The sequence below is a fragment of the Gadus morhua genome, chromosome 5, assembly GCF_902167405.1.
Source record: "Gadus morhua chromosome 5, gadMor3.0, whole genome shotgun sequence".
NCBI classification, from domain to species: domain Eukaryota; kingdom Metazoa; phylum Chordata; class Actinopteri; order Gadiformes; family Gadidae; genus Gadus; species Gadus morhua.
Genome location: NC_044052.1, coordinates 17,931,130 through 17,946,220, shown reverse-complemented (window position 1 = coordinate 17,946,220; position 15,091 = coordinate 17,931,130). Strand labels below are relative to the sequence as shown.

General features: G+C 50.9%; 1 protein-coding gene across 1 annotated transcript in view; it reads right to left on the bottom strand.

Annotated features, from left to right (window-relative positions):
- Positions 1–15,091, bottom strand: part of uggt1 (UDP-glucose glycoprotein glucosyltransferase 1) — a 33,189-nt gene that overhangs the window by 3,676 nt on the left and 14,422 nt on the right. The window contains exons 14-35 of the mRNA XM_030356940.1: positions 14,962–15,081; positions 14,633–14,718; positions 13,221–13,356; positions 12,603–12,734; positions 11,937–12,101; positions 11,442–11,562; positions 11,094–11,192; positions 9,774–9,868; positions 9,059–9,265; positions 8,600–8,731; positions 8,183–8,313; positions 7,089–7,184; positions 6,663–6,765; positions 6,215–6,294; positions 4,720–4,909; positions 3,732–3,890; positions 3,336–3,421; positions 3,029–3,113; positions 2,654–2,742; positions 1,885–1,989; positions 1,469–1,553; positions 801–983 (exon numbers count right to left, since the gene is read on the bottom strand). Of these exons, the coding sequence (XP_030212800.1) occupies positions 801–983; positions 1,469–1,553; positions 1,885–1,989; positions 2,654–2,742; positions 3,029–3,113; positions 3,336–3,421; positions 3,732–3,890; positions 4,720–4,909; positions 6,215–6,294; positions 6,663–6,765; positions 7,089–7,184; positions 8,183–8,313; positions 8,600–8,731; positions 9,059–9,265; positions 9,774–9,868; positions 11,094–11,192; positions 11,442–11,562; positions 11,937–12,101; positions 12,603–12,734; positions 13,221–13,356; positions 14,633–14,718; positions 14,962–15,081 (2,685 nt within the window). The remainder of the gene's footprint in view (positions 1–800; positions 984–1,468; positions 1,554–1,884; positions 1,990–2,653; positions 2,743–3,028; positions 3,114–3,335; positions 3,422–3,731; positions 3,891–4,719; positions 4,910–6,214; positions 6,295–6,662; positions 6,766–7,088; positions 7,185–8,182; positions 8,314–8,599; positions 8,732–9,058; positions 9,266–9,773; positions 9,869–11,093; positions 11,193–11,441; positions 11,563–11,936; positions 12,102–12,602; positions 12,735–13,220; positions 13,357–14,632; positions 14,719–14,961; positions 15,082–15,091) is intronic.

Genomic DNA, 15,091 nt, shown 5'->3' with positions numbered 1-15,091 from the left:
ATATGTAAACATAACGCACAATAAAAAAAACACACCAATTTCTTATCAATCAATTTCACCATCTCTATAGCAACATATATAGATAAAAACCCTAACCCATCAATATATAGATATACGCCTAACCCTAACGATTAGGGTAAGGCGTATATATGTATACATATATATATATATATATTAGTGCTGTCAGTTAAACGCGTTATTAACGGCGTTAAAGCAAACCAATTTTAACGGCGTTCATTTTTTTATCGAGCGATTAACGCAATTCTTTTATTTTTTTTCTTTGACTCAAAACAAAGAAGCAGTAGCCTGACTGCTATGTTCAAGGCAGTATCTTTGTATGTTCATCGTTTAATTGCACTATAGGCTTTTATTTTTGTATAGTCCTGTTTTGATCAGTATATGCCAATGTTGTTATCGATAAAAAACATTTGCACAAGGCAAGCCGATGCACTTCTCCATGTTGATAAGAGCATTAAAATTAGAAAAATTAATGGGACAAAGAAATCAAGGGATATTTAGCATAGAAAAAAGAATTCTCGATTAATCGCAATTGCTCGCGATTAATCGTGAGTAAATATTTTAATCGCTTGACAGCACTAATATATATATATATATATACATCGATATATAGATACAGTATATTGGTATGTTTATGGTGGTATCCGGGGGGCAGCAGCTACTTAGGATAGGCTGCTCACCTGCTCTAATACGTGTTCTAAAACCTTAACCAACGTTAGCTAACGTTTAGAACCAGAATGGCCGCCGGGCCATAAGGCCCCTGTGACCTGTGGGGCGCTGACCTGGTCGGCGTCCACAAACAGGAACTTGTCGACGGCCAGCGGGAAGAGCACGTCCAGGAAGAGGATCTTGTAGCCCCAGATGATCCGCTGCTTCTCCCTCTGCTGGTGCAGCCAGCGGGGCCACTTGTACTGGACCAGCTCGTATTGGAACCCGTACTCCAGCGCCATGTGGGGGATGGACTCCTGCACACACACACACACACGCACGCACACACAATGTTAGGATGTGCAGAAAAATATTTAAAAAAAAACATAAATATGCATGACTACCTGGAATATATTAAAAAAATACAATATCCATGTAAAATAGGAATATGAAAATATTGAAATAAACATGACTAAATACGTTTTGATATAAAATGTATAGACATATTACAATATTCACAGAAACATACTATTAAATATAAAATAAATGACATTATTAAATATAAAATAAATGATATTATTAAATATAATATATATATATATATTTCATATACAATTACAAAATGAGAGTGTTTTAACTGGATGTGTCGAGAATTTTAATTTCTTTACTTTGAGAAAGTTTCATTATTTTTGCACGAGACAATGTTTGTGGAATCCAAACAAATGTGGAGCAATGTGTGAATCTAGCTGTAAAAAAGGTAAGTGTAACGTTCTAATGTGGTTTGGAGAGGGAGCGGGCAGACCTTGAAGGCCGGTGACAGGAAGTTCTTGAGGAACCAGAACTTGACGGGAGTCTGAGTGTTCTTCAGAACCGACAGCATCATGATCCTGAGAGGGGAACCAGAGAACAGAGACTCAGACAGAGAGTTTAAGATGAGGAAATTCTTCTAAACATCTTTTTAAAATGAATACAATCTGAATCAAGAATAATCTATATAGAAAATACTGTACATCTGCATTTACAATAAAGAGTAAATACGATAAGAAAATATCGACTTGTTTTTGAATGAGAATAGCAACCAGAAAGAAATACTATAATTATTGAAAAAGGAACCTGACTATCATCTATACAGGTGACCCATCACTCACCTGAGGATCCTCTATACAGGTGACCCATCACTCACCTGAGGATCCCCTATACAGGTGACCCATCACTCACCTGAGGAATCTTTCGTACAGGTGACCCGATGCCACAGAGAAGATGTTGATGACGTCGTCCTTCTCCTGCTTGGGCTCCTCTGTCTTCACCCCGCCTGTGAACCCTCTGGAGGAAGGAAGGAGGGAGATATTAAAAACAAGAGCAAGGACGTTTGAATCTGTTCCCTAAACACAGATCTCAGGTCAACACAGATCTCAGGTCAACACAGATCTCAGGTCAACACGGATCTCAGATGGCAAGTTAACACAGATCTCCAGTGTACACAGATCTCCAGTGAACACAGATCTCCAGTGAACACGAGATCTCCAGTGAACACGAGATCTCCAGTGAACACAGATCTCCAGTGAACACAGATCTCCAGTGAACACAGATCTCCAGTGAACACGAGATCTCCAGTGACATTATACCTGGTCGGAGAAGATTTGTTGTATGTTTGTACGTCCTGGCACTTAAAAATCGTTATTAGCATTTTGTAGCGATTGATCCTAGCTCTCTTTGTTGTATACGGGGAAGGGGTTAACCTAGCGGTTGTGAGTGCTTGTCACATGGTTCTATGAACATCCTGACTGTACCGACAGCAATATATTGTTGTTTCTCTTCTTCTGACAAATGTAGATTGTAAGTCGCTTTGGATAAAAGAGTCTCCTAAATGCAGACCGGGTACCCGGGGGTCCCAGTGTAGACTGGGTGAGGGTGAGTGGTGCGGGGGGCCGTACCCGGGGGTCCCAGTGTAGACGGGGTGAGGGTGAGTGGTGAGGGGGGGCCGTACCTGGTCAGCGACTCCCAGAAGCCCGAGTCGTTCTCCGGGGTGCCGTCGCTCAGCAGCTCCTCGCTCATCTTGTCCGCCTTCTTTTGCACCTGAGACCAGAACCATGACATGTCATGTCGACAGTACACACACACACACACACACACACACACACACACACACACACACACACACACACACACACACACACACACACACACACACACACACACACACACACACACACACACACACACACACACTCTCCCTCTCACTCTCCCCACACACACACACACACACACACACACACACACACACACACACACACAGACACACTCTCTCTCTCTCTCTCTCCACACACACACACAATACTTTGCGGACTGCTGGCCAACCGACCTTGACTTTGATGACCCTGGTCTTGAAGTTGTTCAACACCACGGTGATGTCATCGGAGTCTGCCGGGGAGTCTGTACCGTCATGGCTTCAATGAAGAAACATAGAAATACTACAAGTTAGATCGAGCACAAAAAAGGTACAAAGGTGCAAGGCCCGCAGCCGAACCCGTGTTGTGGACCATCTCGACGGTCGACAATGCTGGGGCCCTCACCTGTCTTCCCCCCCCCTTCTCACCCGTACGCTCCCTCACCCTCACCCCCTCCCCCCTCACCTGTCCCATCCTCACCTCTCCCCCCTCCCCGCTCACCTGTAGATCTTGTAGATGTCGTCTGAGCGTCCTTTCCTCAGCTTCAGGGTCCAGGCTCCGGGGTTGGCCTTCAGCTGGAAGTATCCCTGCAGAGAGCCAATCAGAACCCCTTATGACGCGCCTCTCACCTCCCCACCCAATCAGAACCCCTTACGACCCGCCTCTCACCTCCCCACCCAATCAGAAACCCTTGCGACCCGCCTCGCACCTCCACACCCAATCAGAACCCCTTACGACCCGCCTCTCACCTCCACACCCAATCAGAACCCCACACAATATGCCTCTCACAGTACACACCGGTAACATCGGAGCACTGAGAGGGCGCACAAAACACACCTACTTCTACTCCTCCTTTAAATGTTATTTTAGTAGGGGGGGGGGGGGGCCGTCACTCACCAGGTTCGCCATGACGATGGTGTCCACGATGACGGGCTCGGAGGCGGTCCCCAGGGTGAACTGCAGCCCGCGGGGGGGCTGTCCCGTGCTCACGTCGAAGCAGTGGCCCTCCAGGAGGAGGTGCTCCAGCTCGTACTGGGCCGCCACGATGCTGTCCACCTGGGGGGGGGACGACGACACAGTGTTAGGTGCACGCCTGCTCTCCTGACTCACACTCAAACAGAAAGAGGACTGCATGTCAACGGCAGTAAGCGAGGGGAGGGAGGAGTACTAGAAAGAAAAGACCACAAATGTGTTTACAAATGTAAATTGGAGACTTTAAAAGAGTATCAGATATGTTTTAAGATACTGGTGATAGGATAAACTAAATGGTTTTATAGGCATACTTAGTGCTATAAAGAGAGTTAAGGCCTGGCTGTGCGTGCAACAGCACGTGTTCACCCTTAGAGGGAGCCCTCTGCAACAATAGCTCGTGTTCACCCCTAGAGGGAGCACTCTGCAACAATAGCTCGTGTTCACCCTTAGAGGGAGCCCTCTGCAACAATAGCATGTGTTCACCCCTAGAGGGAGCCCTCTGCAACAATAGCATGTGTTCACCCCTAGAGGGAGCCCTCTGCAACAATAGCTCGTGTTCACCCCTAGAGGGAGCCCTCTGCAACAATAGCATGTGTTCACCCCTAGAGGGAGCCCTCTGCAACAATAGCATGTGTTCACCCCTAGAGGGAGCCCTCTGCAACAATAGCACGTGTTCACCCCTAGAGGGAGCCCTCTGCAACAATAGCATGTGTTCACCCCTAGAGGGAGCCCTCTGCAACAATAGCTCGTGTTCACCCCTAGAGGGAGCCCTCTGCAACAATAGCTCGTGTTCACCCCTAGAGGGAGCCCTCTGCAACAATAGCATGTGTTCACCCCTAGAGGGAGCCCTCTGCAACAATAGCTCGTGTTCACCCCTAGAGGGAGCCCCTGAAGCCCGACCGCAGCCCCGTACCTCCTCCAGGTAGATGTTGTCCAGGTCGTAGCGCGTGCCCACCGACTCCACCATCCAGCTCTCGGGCGTGTTGAGGTTCAGGGTGAAGAGGGGCGTCTGGGGCATGTCCAGGAAGCGGGCTAGGGGCCCCGCCGAGACACTGCCGTCCGCCTGGAACCCCACCTCCGGCTCCAGCACGTAGCGGTAGAAGCTAGGAGACGCAGGGGGGGCCGAGAGGAGGGGGGTTCAGAGACGCAGGACGGGAGGAGAGGAGGAGAGAGGGAGAGGGGAAGAGGGGGTACCAGGAGTGGGGGGGGGGGAGGGGCCCCAGGACGGGGAAGAGGGGGTACAGGACGGGGATGAGGGAGGGGGGTTCCAGGGAGAGTACGGGACGGTGGTCCAAACGCCAGAAAAAGTGAGAAGTGGACTCCAAAGAGTAGACTGAAAACGAGGGCAGATCGATGACAGACGATCGACTGTGACAAAGGACCTGCAGTGGAGGTCGACTGTATCGACGCCGTGTGCTACATTATTGAAATGATACGTTATCATATTTTATATTTTCAATTATGTAGCCCACAACTCAGAACGTCTTTAAAATGCCAACGCTGCTGTCGGTTTGGTATTGTGGGTGACGTTAATCTTTGAGATTATGAAATCAATAACTGTGAATATATTGGAAATGGGCTCATCAGAGTGTTTTACAAGGGCACGCGTTCTCCTCTGGGCTTGGCGTTGAGGTAAACAGATAAACACTTCCTGACATCCTAAGGGGTGTACCAGAGGTGAGAATGACACAGCTCGCACAGAGAGAAGTGCACCTTAATGATGGTGGCTTCATCAGCATGAGGTGGTGGTGGAGGTGACATTATAAACAGTGTCGTGGTCTTTGGAAAGGTACTTGAATCAGGATCGCTTTTAACTCACTTTGTTTGGTAAAGGTTTAGTCTAGTCTCTATGAAGCAAAAGGAGGGGAATTGTGTAGGCACGCGTGGAGATACACTTAGTAGGGCATCTGAAGGATGCGTTACCTGGAGCGTTCTAGCCCCCTGGGCTATGTGTTGTGACTTTAATACGGGGCAGGCGTGGACTTACTGATTGGCTAAGCATGGTGCTGAACTCCCGCCCCCTGGATACCCGTATGTGTCTTGATGCTGTCCCTTGCGGCTATGTGTTGGCATTGCAGCTTGTTTTGTGGCTATGTGCGGGAATTACACTTGTTCTTGTGGCCTTGAGCTTCTGGGTCTCTCGAACACCTGGGCGCTCGTATCTCTAGAATTGGTACATGAATGAATGGCTGCTTGTAGGGGCCGGACGCCTCCCTAGGATGGGAAAGAAGCCTCTCTAGTCACCGAGGACATATGTGGCCTGTTGGTATGAATGTGTGAATTATGTTACAACAGGTGGAGGTGACTTTGTAATCTTGAGGTGGAGGTGACTTTGTAAACGGGAGGTGGAGGTGATGTTAGAATCTGGAGGTGGAGGTGACTTTATAAACAGGTGGAGGTGAGCTCACCTCTTGAGAGGCAGGTCAGACAGTTTGGATTGACAGTTCATGAAGACCCTCAGATTGATGTTCACCAGCTGCTTCAGAACCTAGGGGTCAAAGGTCGACCGGGCCGGGAGGAGGAAGGAAAGAAAGAGGGCCTAGTTAGGTTTGGATCACTCACAGCGACCTAGCCTGTTGCTTCATCTTCATCACTGGCCGTTGGCAACAACTCCTCTCAAGTAGTTTTGAGAGGATTAAGCAGCACAGATATAAAAAAAAATAAAAATACATAAATACATCTATTAATGTTGATTCAGGCAAGGATATTTTACAAGCCAAGGGCTTCCTGCATGGTCAAAATGAGGGTCAAACTTTGCCTTGATTGATCAGAGAAGATCTTTAAAAACTAAAACTCTTGCCACGACCGGACCGGTCAGGACCGGTCAGGACGGGACTGGACCGCGTGTGAACGTACCAGCAGCAGTGGAGCTACTTTCTGGGCGTCCCTGGTTACAGGATCCACCACGGCAACCACATCAAAGTAGACCTCTCCCTCTCTGGGCCGGATCTTCACAGCACTGAGAACACCACAACAACAACAACAACGACGACAACATCATCAACAACAGCCAATTAGCAGGGCAGCCAGATGGAGGCTGGGTGCATTTGGTGTGCGGAGAATATTGAGTTAGACGTTCGCTTTGATACGCTCTGAAAAAAGGTTTAATTGTGTCGAAGGAAAACTTCAGTTTGATATGTGATTATTTTACACCCAAAGTCAGTCAAAGGAGGATGCATGAGAAAAGTTCCAAGTACCAAAAATATGAAAAAGAAAGAAACAACATAGGCATGTATAAATATATACAGTATATATATTTGTACACACCCGGGTTTAGCTTACCTGAAGCGGTCGTCAGCGAAGCCGTACTCCACCCGGGCTTCTCCCTTGGGCTGAGCGGAGAGCAGAGCGTCCACCTTCATCACCAAGTCACTGGCCCTACTCCACACACACACACACACACACACACACACACACACACACACACACACACACACACACACACACACACACACACACACACACACACACACACACAAAATGAGACTCCAGACCCAGTGAGCTGATGTCCACTACCCAGTGAAGTGATGTCCACTACCCAGTGAAGCGATGTCCACTACCCAGTGAAGTGATGTCCACTACCCAGTGAGCTGATGTCCACTACCCAGTGAGCTGATGTCCACTACCCAGTGAAGTGATGTCCACTATCCAGTGAAGTGATGTCCACTACCCAGTGAAGTGATGTCCACTACCCAGTGAAGTGATGTCCACTACCCAGTGAAGTGATGTCCACTACCCAGTGAGCTGATGTCCACTACCCAGTGAAGTGATGTCCACTACCCAGTGAAGTGATGTCCACTACCCAGTGAAGTGATGTCCACTACCCAGTGAAGCGATGTCCACTACCCAGTGAAGCGATGTCCACTACCCAGGGAAGGTAATGTCTGAACGACAGTCAGGGAACCGCAGTAGCAGTCGTTTGCTCGTGGCCACAGATCATTAGCCACAAGTCTGCTCACATTTTTCAGTTTGATCGAAACTGAGGCCGTCATCAAATAGCTATAGCGCGAGTCAGCGACTTTACCTCGACCCGCGCTTCACCGTGACCGAGGTGACCTCGAGGCTGGGGGACTGCTGACTCAGCGGGCCCCCCCCCCCCAAGGGCCGAATTAACCAAGGGCCTCCCTTCTCACCGCCCGGTGAGAAGGTCATCGCAGCAACACACACCAACTCCCCAACGTGTGTGTGAAAAAGTTAATGGGGGAAGCGATGGTGGTGACGTGGAAGAGAGGGTTGGGGGTTGAGGTGGTGGTGGTTAGGGTGTTGGTGGGGGTGGTGGCTATGGTGGTTATGGTGTTGGTGGTGCTTGTGGTGATGATGGGTGGAGGTGCTGTAGAGTGGTGGTGGTGGTGGTGTGAGAGAGGAGAGGTGCTTACCGGTCCTCCTCGATTCCAAACTGCAAGACCTTGGTTTTGATTGGCTCTCCGGAGGTCTTGAGGATGATGCTCTCCAATAGCAGGAAGTCATCCTGGTTAAAGACCTCCTCCTCTCCCAGCGGACCAATGACCTGCAGGTACGGAGAGAGGCGGCAAGAGTTAACGTTGGTGCGAGTGAGCGAGGGGGGGCGAGTGAGCGACTGTGTAGATTAGCATGTAGTTAAGAGTAAGAAGTTTGCATGTGGTTGTACGAGTGCGTGTACAAGTGTGTTTGTGTAAGAGTGTGCGTTTGTAAGTGTGTGTAAGTGTGTGATAGTGTGTGCATGCGGTTGTGTGTAATTGTGTGATTGCAAGTGTGTGAAGGTGTGTGCGTGCGTGCATGCAAGTGTGCATGCGTGCGTGTGTGTGCGTGCGTACTCTTCCGTTGCTGACCACGGCCCTCTGGCCTCTCCTCAGCTTCAGGGCGTGGCTGCAGTAGACGCTGTGTGACAGCAGGAAGTCCAGCTTGGGCCCGTCGTACGCGCTCTGGAACAGGTCCATGTCCATCCCCTGGGGGGGGGGGGGGGGGGGGGGGGGTGAAGAAAACATGGAGGCCGGGGTTAGAGCCTGGACACACGGACAATGCGGGTTCTATGTGTGTGACGTTTTCAATTGTGACACACAAATGCATGCACCCGCAAAGATTCACGCACACACACACACACACACACACACACACCACTCCTGCGAACACATGCCCACACACACACGCACAAGCAAGCACGGATACACACTCCTGGGAACACATGCCCACACAAACGCACTCCTGCGAACACATACCCACCCACACACACACACACACACACTCACACAGTCACACGGCCCCCACCCCCTCACCCCGACGGCGAAGCTGCGTATGTCTGCGCCGGCCTCCAGCGCCCTGGCCGTGTCCTCCTTGGCCATCTTGGTGATGAAGTTCTTGGCGTTGTTGGCGGTCTGCGTCTGCATGGCCGCCCAGACGGCGCGCGCCACGCGGCTGCCCTCGGGCGTGACCGCCGCCGACGGGTTGTTGATCATCCCCAGACGCACGTTGTTGCTGCTTTTCTGTCGGGGGGGGGGAGGAGGAGGGCGCATGTTCACAGCGCGGACGGCTTTCGTAGTGCCATGAACCTGCCCAGGCCGAGGTTCTAGTCGCCGTTGATCGATAGGCCGACGCCGTGAAGCTAGGTGTGCTCTGTGTTGTGATACCATTACCACCAACACGGGGGAATATAAACAGCAGCACAGCACTCTGCCTGCTCGTCCCCCTAGTAGCAGCTTGGCTGTGTTACATGCGTTTTAATATTCCATCTTCCTGGCGGACAGTGGCCTGCTATTTTATCTAGGGCTCAATGGATTTGATTTTAGAGAATCTTGTTTTTCCTCACTTTCTGAAATACCTTTGCTGGTGTGTGTGCGTACATGCGTGTCATTATGTGTGTGTGTATGTGCATCTGTGCGAGTGTGGGTGCGTATGTAAGTATGTGCGTGCTTGCTTGCTTGCTTGTGTATGTGTGTGCGTGCTTGCTTGCGTGCACACATGTGTGTGCGTGCGTATGTGTGGGCGTGTCACCATGTGTTTGATGGCGTCGTAGAGCAGCTGGCGTCCGGACGGCTGGTCGAAGTCTCCCACCACCCAGAAGGTGACGGGACGGACGAAGCCGTCATCTGTCAACAACAACAACAACAAAAACAAGAAAGGAAGACAGTGGATGAAGTCATGGCCACAACGGGACCAATCAGAGGCGGGGCATGAGGGGAGAGGGAGTGGCATGAGGGGAGCGGGTGGGGCATGAGGGGAGAGGGCGGGGCATGAGGGGAGAGGGCGGGGCATGAGGGTGGAGGGCGGGGCATGAGGGGGGAGGGCGGGGCATGAGGAGAGGCGGGGCATGGGGGAGGGCCTCCATGGGGGAAAGGGCGGGTCTACAGAGGACTGAGGCGGAGGACCAGAGGCCCATACTGGGGTGCGGAGGATGGAGGCGTGTGCCGGGTGAGGAGTCTTACAGCCGTGGTACAGCGCTGCCTCCTCTCACCCACACAACGAATCAGACCTCACGCCCACGCCCCGTAACAATGCTACGCTCGTGCAGGTGGAACAAACCAAAACTAAAAAGAAGCTGGAAGTTAAATGAGGGCCGCGCGAACTGCCTATATATATATATATATATATAGGCTTCATAAGAATGTGAAGAGTGGGGTTAGGGAGCGATGCAAGTGGGTTACACAGGGGGGACTTCAGAGGGCAAACGCAGGTGAAGGAGGGATGTGGGACAGAAAGACACTGAAGCACAAAGGGGTTGGAAGGTAGAAGTTAGACGTTGACGCAGGCACGAGCAGTTCAAAAAGATTAAACCTGCACTCTGCCTCACATTTCTACTCCAGTGCAAGATCTCTGAAGTAGAATGATTTCCGAGAATAAACACCCTCATCCGAGCATCAGTCCCATCGGGGACATCCTTTTCTCTGAATCCATTTATTCTGGTCCGTACTTTTCCCCCTCGTTGTTGTCGACGTTCTTTCTTTGAATCCTTTGATTCCAGTCCACTTTTCCCCCCTGGTAGTCTGGAAATGATGAAGCTATAACCGCAGCTCAAACTTGAGCCACTAGAGGCTGCTGTTTGGATAACGTTCATAGTGCAGGTTTAAGGTTTAAAGAAGAAATAGCAGGAAAAGGGAGAAGAAAGGGAAAGTTTGCTTACTGTTGGCAGTCATCCCTGATTCAGAGAGGAGGGGGCAGGAGGGAGGAGGGAGGAGGGGGGAGGCAGACGGATCATAAGACGGAGAGAAGGTGGAGAGAATAGATAGAACAAAGACATTATCCCCGTTTGACTCGCCCCGTCCAAACCCCCTTTCCTCTCACTGAAGGAAACCCTTGGAACACGAGCAGCGGTACCTTTCTTGGTCATGTAGTTCATGCTGTTGGCCACGGCCGTACTCCTTTGTTTGGTATCCAGGGTCGAGAAGCGGGCATAGTCGTCCACGAAGAAGTTGTCTACGAGAGAGAGGGAGGCACACCGAGAAATGGATTGACTGGAATCAAGCAGAAGAAAGGGGCGTGTGCGTGTGTTTTTGTGCGTGTGTGTGGGTTTTTGTACGTGTGTTTTTGTGCATGTGTGTGTTTTCGTGCATGTGAGTGTGTTTTCGTGCATGTGTGTGTGTTTTTGTGGGTGTGCGTGTGTTTTTGTGCAGGTGTGTGTCTTTGTGCGCGTGTGTGCGTGCACGTGCGTGCGTGTATCCTCACTGGTGTCGGACAGGTCCAGGTAGGTCCTGCTGGTGTCCAGGACTCGGGGGTTGATGCGCGGCACCACGTTGGGCTGGTTCATCATGAAGTCCACCACGTCGTGGTCGGTGGCCAGCTCCCCCTACAGGCCAGCCAGGGAACAGCAGGGATTAGCAAGGCGGCTCTACTGCGGGCCAGGCAGTGCTGAACCACTCATGAAGAACACAGAAGGGTGCGTGCACCCTTGACCGCATTGAACATGAATTCGATTTTTCGACAACAAATGAGCTACAAGCAGAGTGAGCTTGTGTTTTCCTGAAAATGTATTCCTTTGTAACAGTGTGTGCGTGCACTTGCAAGTCCACCGCGTGTGTGTGTGTGTGTGCGCGTGCGTGTGTGTGTATGTGCACGTGTATGCACGTGTGTACACGTGTGTGTACGCGCGTGTACACGTGTGTGTACGAACATGCGTGCATACATGTGTGCGCACGTGTACGTGTGTGCGCGCGTGCGTACCAGGTAGACGGCCCTCTGGAAGAAGGTGGTGGTCTCGAGGATCTTGTGCATGGTGACGGTCTCCAGCTCGTCGGGGTCCAGCTGCTCGCGCTGGAAGGGCATCCCGTTGTACATCACCACGGGCAGCGGCCCCAGCCCCGTCTGCGAGTAGTAGCCCCGCCCCTCCTGGGGGACCGCGGCCGGACACAGCGGCGTTGGGTTAGCTTTCGGCCAACATGCTTTACGTAGCTAATATTCAATGCTACGTTTCAAAACGAGAGATGTTCCGATACCATTCTTTCCTTCCCGACACCTGAACTTATACCTATCGCCCGATCTGGAGTATATAGCGATACAGCCTCTAGCCTTGTAAAGGTTCTCTTGCAATGACGGTGATGTAAAGTGGGTTCACTTACTGTCCACAAAATGCATCTACATTTTTACTCTGACTGTGCCCATCAACATCATTTATGGATACTTTATGTTCTTCATTTTGTATCTTCTTCATGTTACAACGCATTGCACCGAATTCCCGGCGTGGGCTCCGAGAGACAGAGAGCGAGAGCGAGAGCGAGAAAGAGAGAGAGAGAGAGAGAGAGAGAGAGAGAGAGAGAGAGAGAGAGAGAGAGAGAGAGAGAGAGAGAGAGAGAGAGAGAGAGAGAGAGAGAGAGAGAGAGAGAGACTCACCTTCCTGTTGGCCTCGTAGCTGGAGTCGGCTCCCAGGATGCTGCTGACCTCTACGTAGGGGTACCTCTTCTCCAGCACCTTCACCACGTCACCCACGCTCAGCCGCCCCCCCGGCACCACCTGGTTGAACATCTGGTGGGGATGGAGGGAGGGAGGGAGGGAGGGAGGGAGGGACAGAGGGGGGTTAGGGCTCGACATTTGGGTCACAGTTGAGACAGAACGAGAGCGAGTGAGCGCGCGCGAGAGAGATCCTTAGATGCAAAAGAAACAAAACTAAGTAAGACAGGACCAGATGGGTGCGAGCGAGGAGGAAGAGAAAGAGAGAGGAAGAGGAGAAAGACGCAGAAAGACTGGGGGAAAGGCATGAACACTGACGACAAGATGGTCGGTGATGAACTGAACGAGTAAAAAGATAGATTTGTAGCAATACAGAGCAGGAGACATCAAAGAGACGGATGAGGTGATCATATGAGGAAAAACGAGGAAATTCTACACATGTACAACAGTTTTATAGCCTTTTAACTGTATGGGCGACTGTATCCAAATACATTCAACCCGTTAGCAACAACCCCAACCACAACACTATCCTCCTCACACACACACACTCTCTGAACTCACGGATATGACGGCCTCGAAGGCGCTCTGGCTGTCCACCTCGTGGCACATGTAGTGGTAGGCCCGGACCAGCGCCACACCCGCGTCCTCCATCCCGTCCACGTCGTCCTCGTCCGACACCACGAACACCAGGCCTATCCTGGGGACACACATACACAGGACCACAGGCTGTTGGTCTGAGGGACACACACACACACACACACACAGGACCACAGGCTGTTGGTCTGAGGGACACACGTACACACGTACACACACACACACACACACACACACACACACACACACACACACAGGCTGTTGGTCTGAGGGACACAAAAACACACACACACACACACAGGACCACAGGCAGTTGGTCTGAGGTACACACACACACACACACACACACACACACACACACACACACACACACACACACACACACACACAGGACCACAGGCTGTCTGTCTGACACCAGGCCTATCCTGGGGTTGACACCACCAACCCCAGGCCTGGGGACATCAGGCTGTCGGGAGGGGCGGCTTCCCGTGTGAACTATAAAATACTTTGAAAGGGACCGCAAACGCCCTGTTTCAGCGGAAGGAAATCTGAGATTGTAAAATAGTAAATGCTAAATGGAATGTATTGATACCGCGCTTCTCGTGGCAGTGGCCACTCAAAGCTCTCGACAATGTTGCCTAACATTTTCTTATTCATGCACACATTCACACACCGACGGCGGTGACAACCACGCAAGGCGACAGCCGGCTCGTCGGAAGCAGTAAGGGTGAGGTGCTCAGGGACACCTAAACACAAATACGGATCAACTGGATGAAATGTGTTGCATAAAGGCAGATCAACTCGATCAACCATGTAGGCCGGGGCTACGCCGTGCAGCGACCCAGGTTCGATGGCGAACTTTGACCTTTCTCTGTTCATCCATGAAGGCACCACAGTCAATGCAAAAATATAACTCTAAAAATGTTTTCATTTGTTCTCACTTTGAGGATTGCTCGTGGGGTGAGACGCGACGGTTCAGAATCTGAGCGGCGCATAATCAGTGTGCAAACAAACCTCCCAAGATGCATTGCGTCACAAAGGAGGCAGAGAGATCCCTGAATGACAGAGCGTTCACACGGCAGATTATCGCAGCTTCCTGCCTTCAGACTTTCATTTGGAAAACGTGAGGGAGTATTTTGTGTTTCACAAATGGATCTTAATTAAAACACTGCAACGTTTCTGAAAGGCTCACAAGGACGCGTACCCGTGCTCAAGCGAAGGTAAACAAGAAGGTAAACAAGATGTAAACAAGAACGGTATTAGTGCGATTCCTAATTCCGGGTGATTACCATCCCAACCACAAAACCAACACATTTTTGAAAAAGCAAACATGCACACGCACAGCATGAGCACAAAGACACAGACACGCACACACGTACCTCAGTGGGATGTTGTTTGTGTAGAACATCTCAGCGACATTAAGAAGTTCTGCAGCGTTTTCCTGAGTTGGGTCCAGAACAATAACCTGGAACACACACAAGAACGCACACACACAGAAAAAAGTTACAGGAAAGGCTTCCAGCGTTGCATATAACCTGACACACACACACACACACGTTTTTCTCTTCTGACATCACTGAAACCTTTGCTTCCTGTTTGTCACCACATGACAGCACAACACGCTTGCTGAGGGGTGACCTGGGACCCCCCACCCTCCTGGGTGACAGGAGGGTGGGGGGGGGGGGGGGGGGGGGTGACGACGCCTCACCAGGTTGTGGAAGTTCTTGCGGATCTGTCGGATGACCCCGGGGAAGGTGGGCCTCAGCAGCTCCTGGACGTTGTAAGGCCAGGAGCTGTAGCGGTGGTCCGTCTCCAGGTTGTTGATCCACTGACCAGGG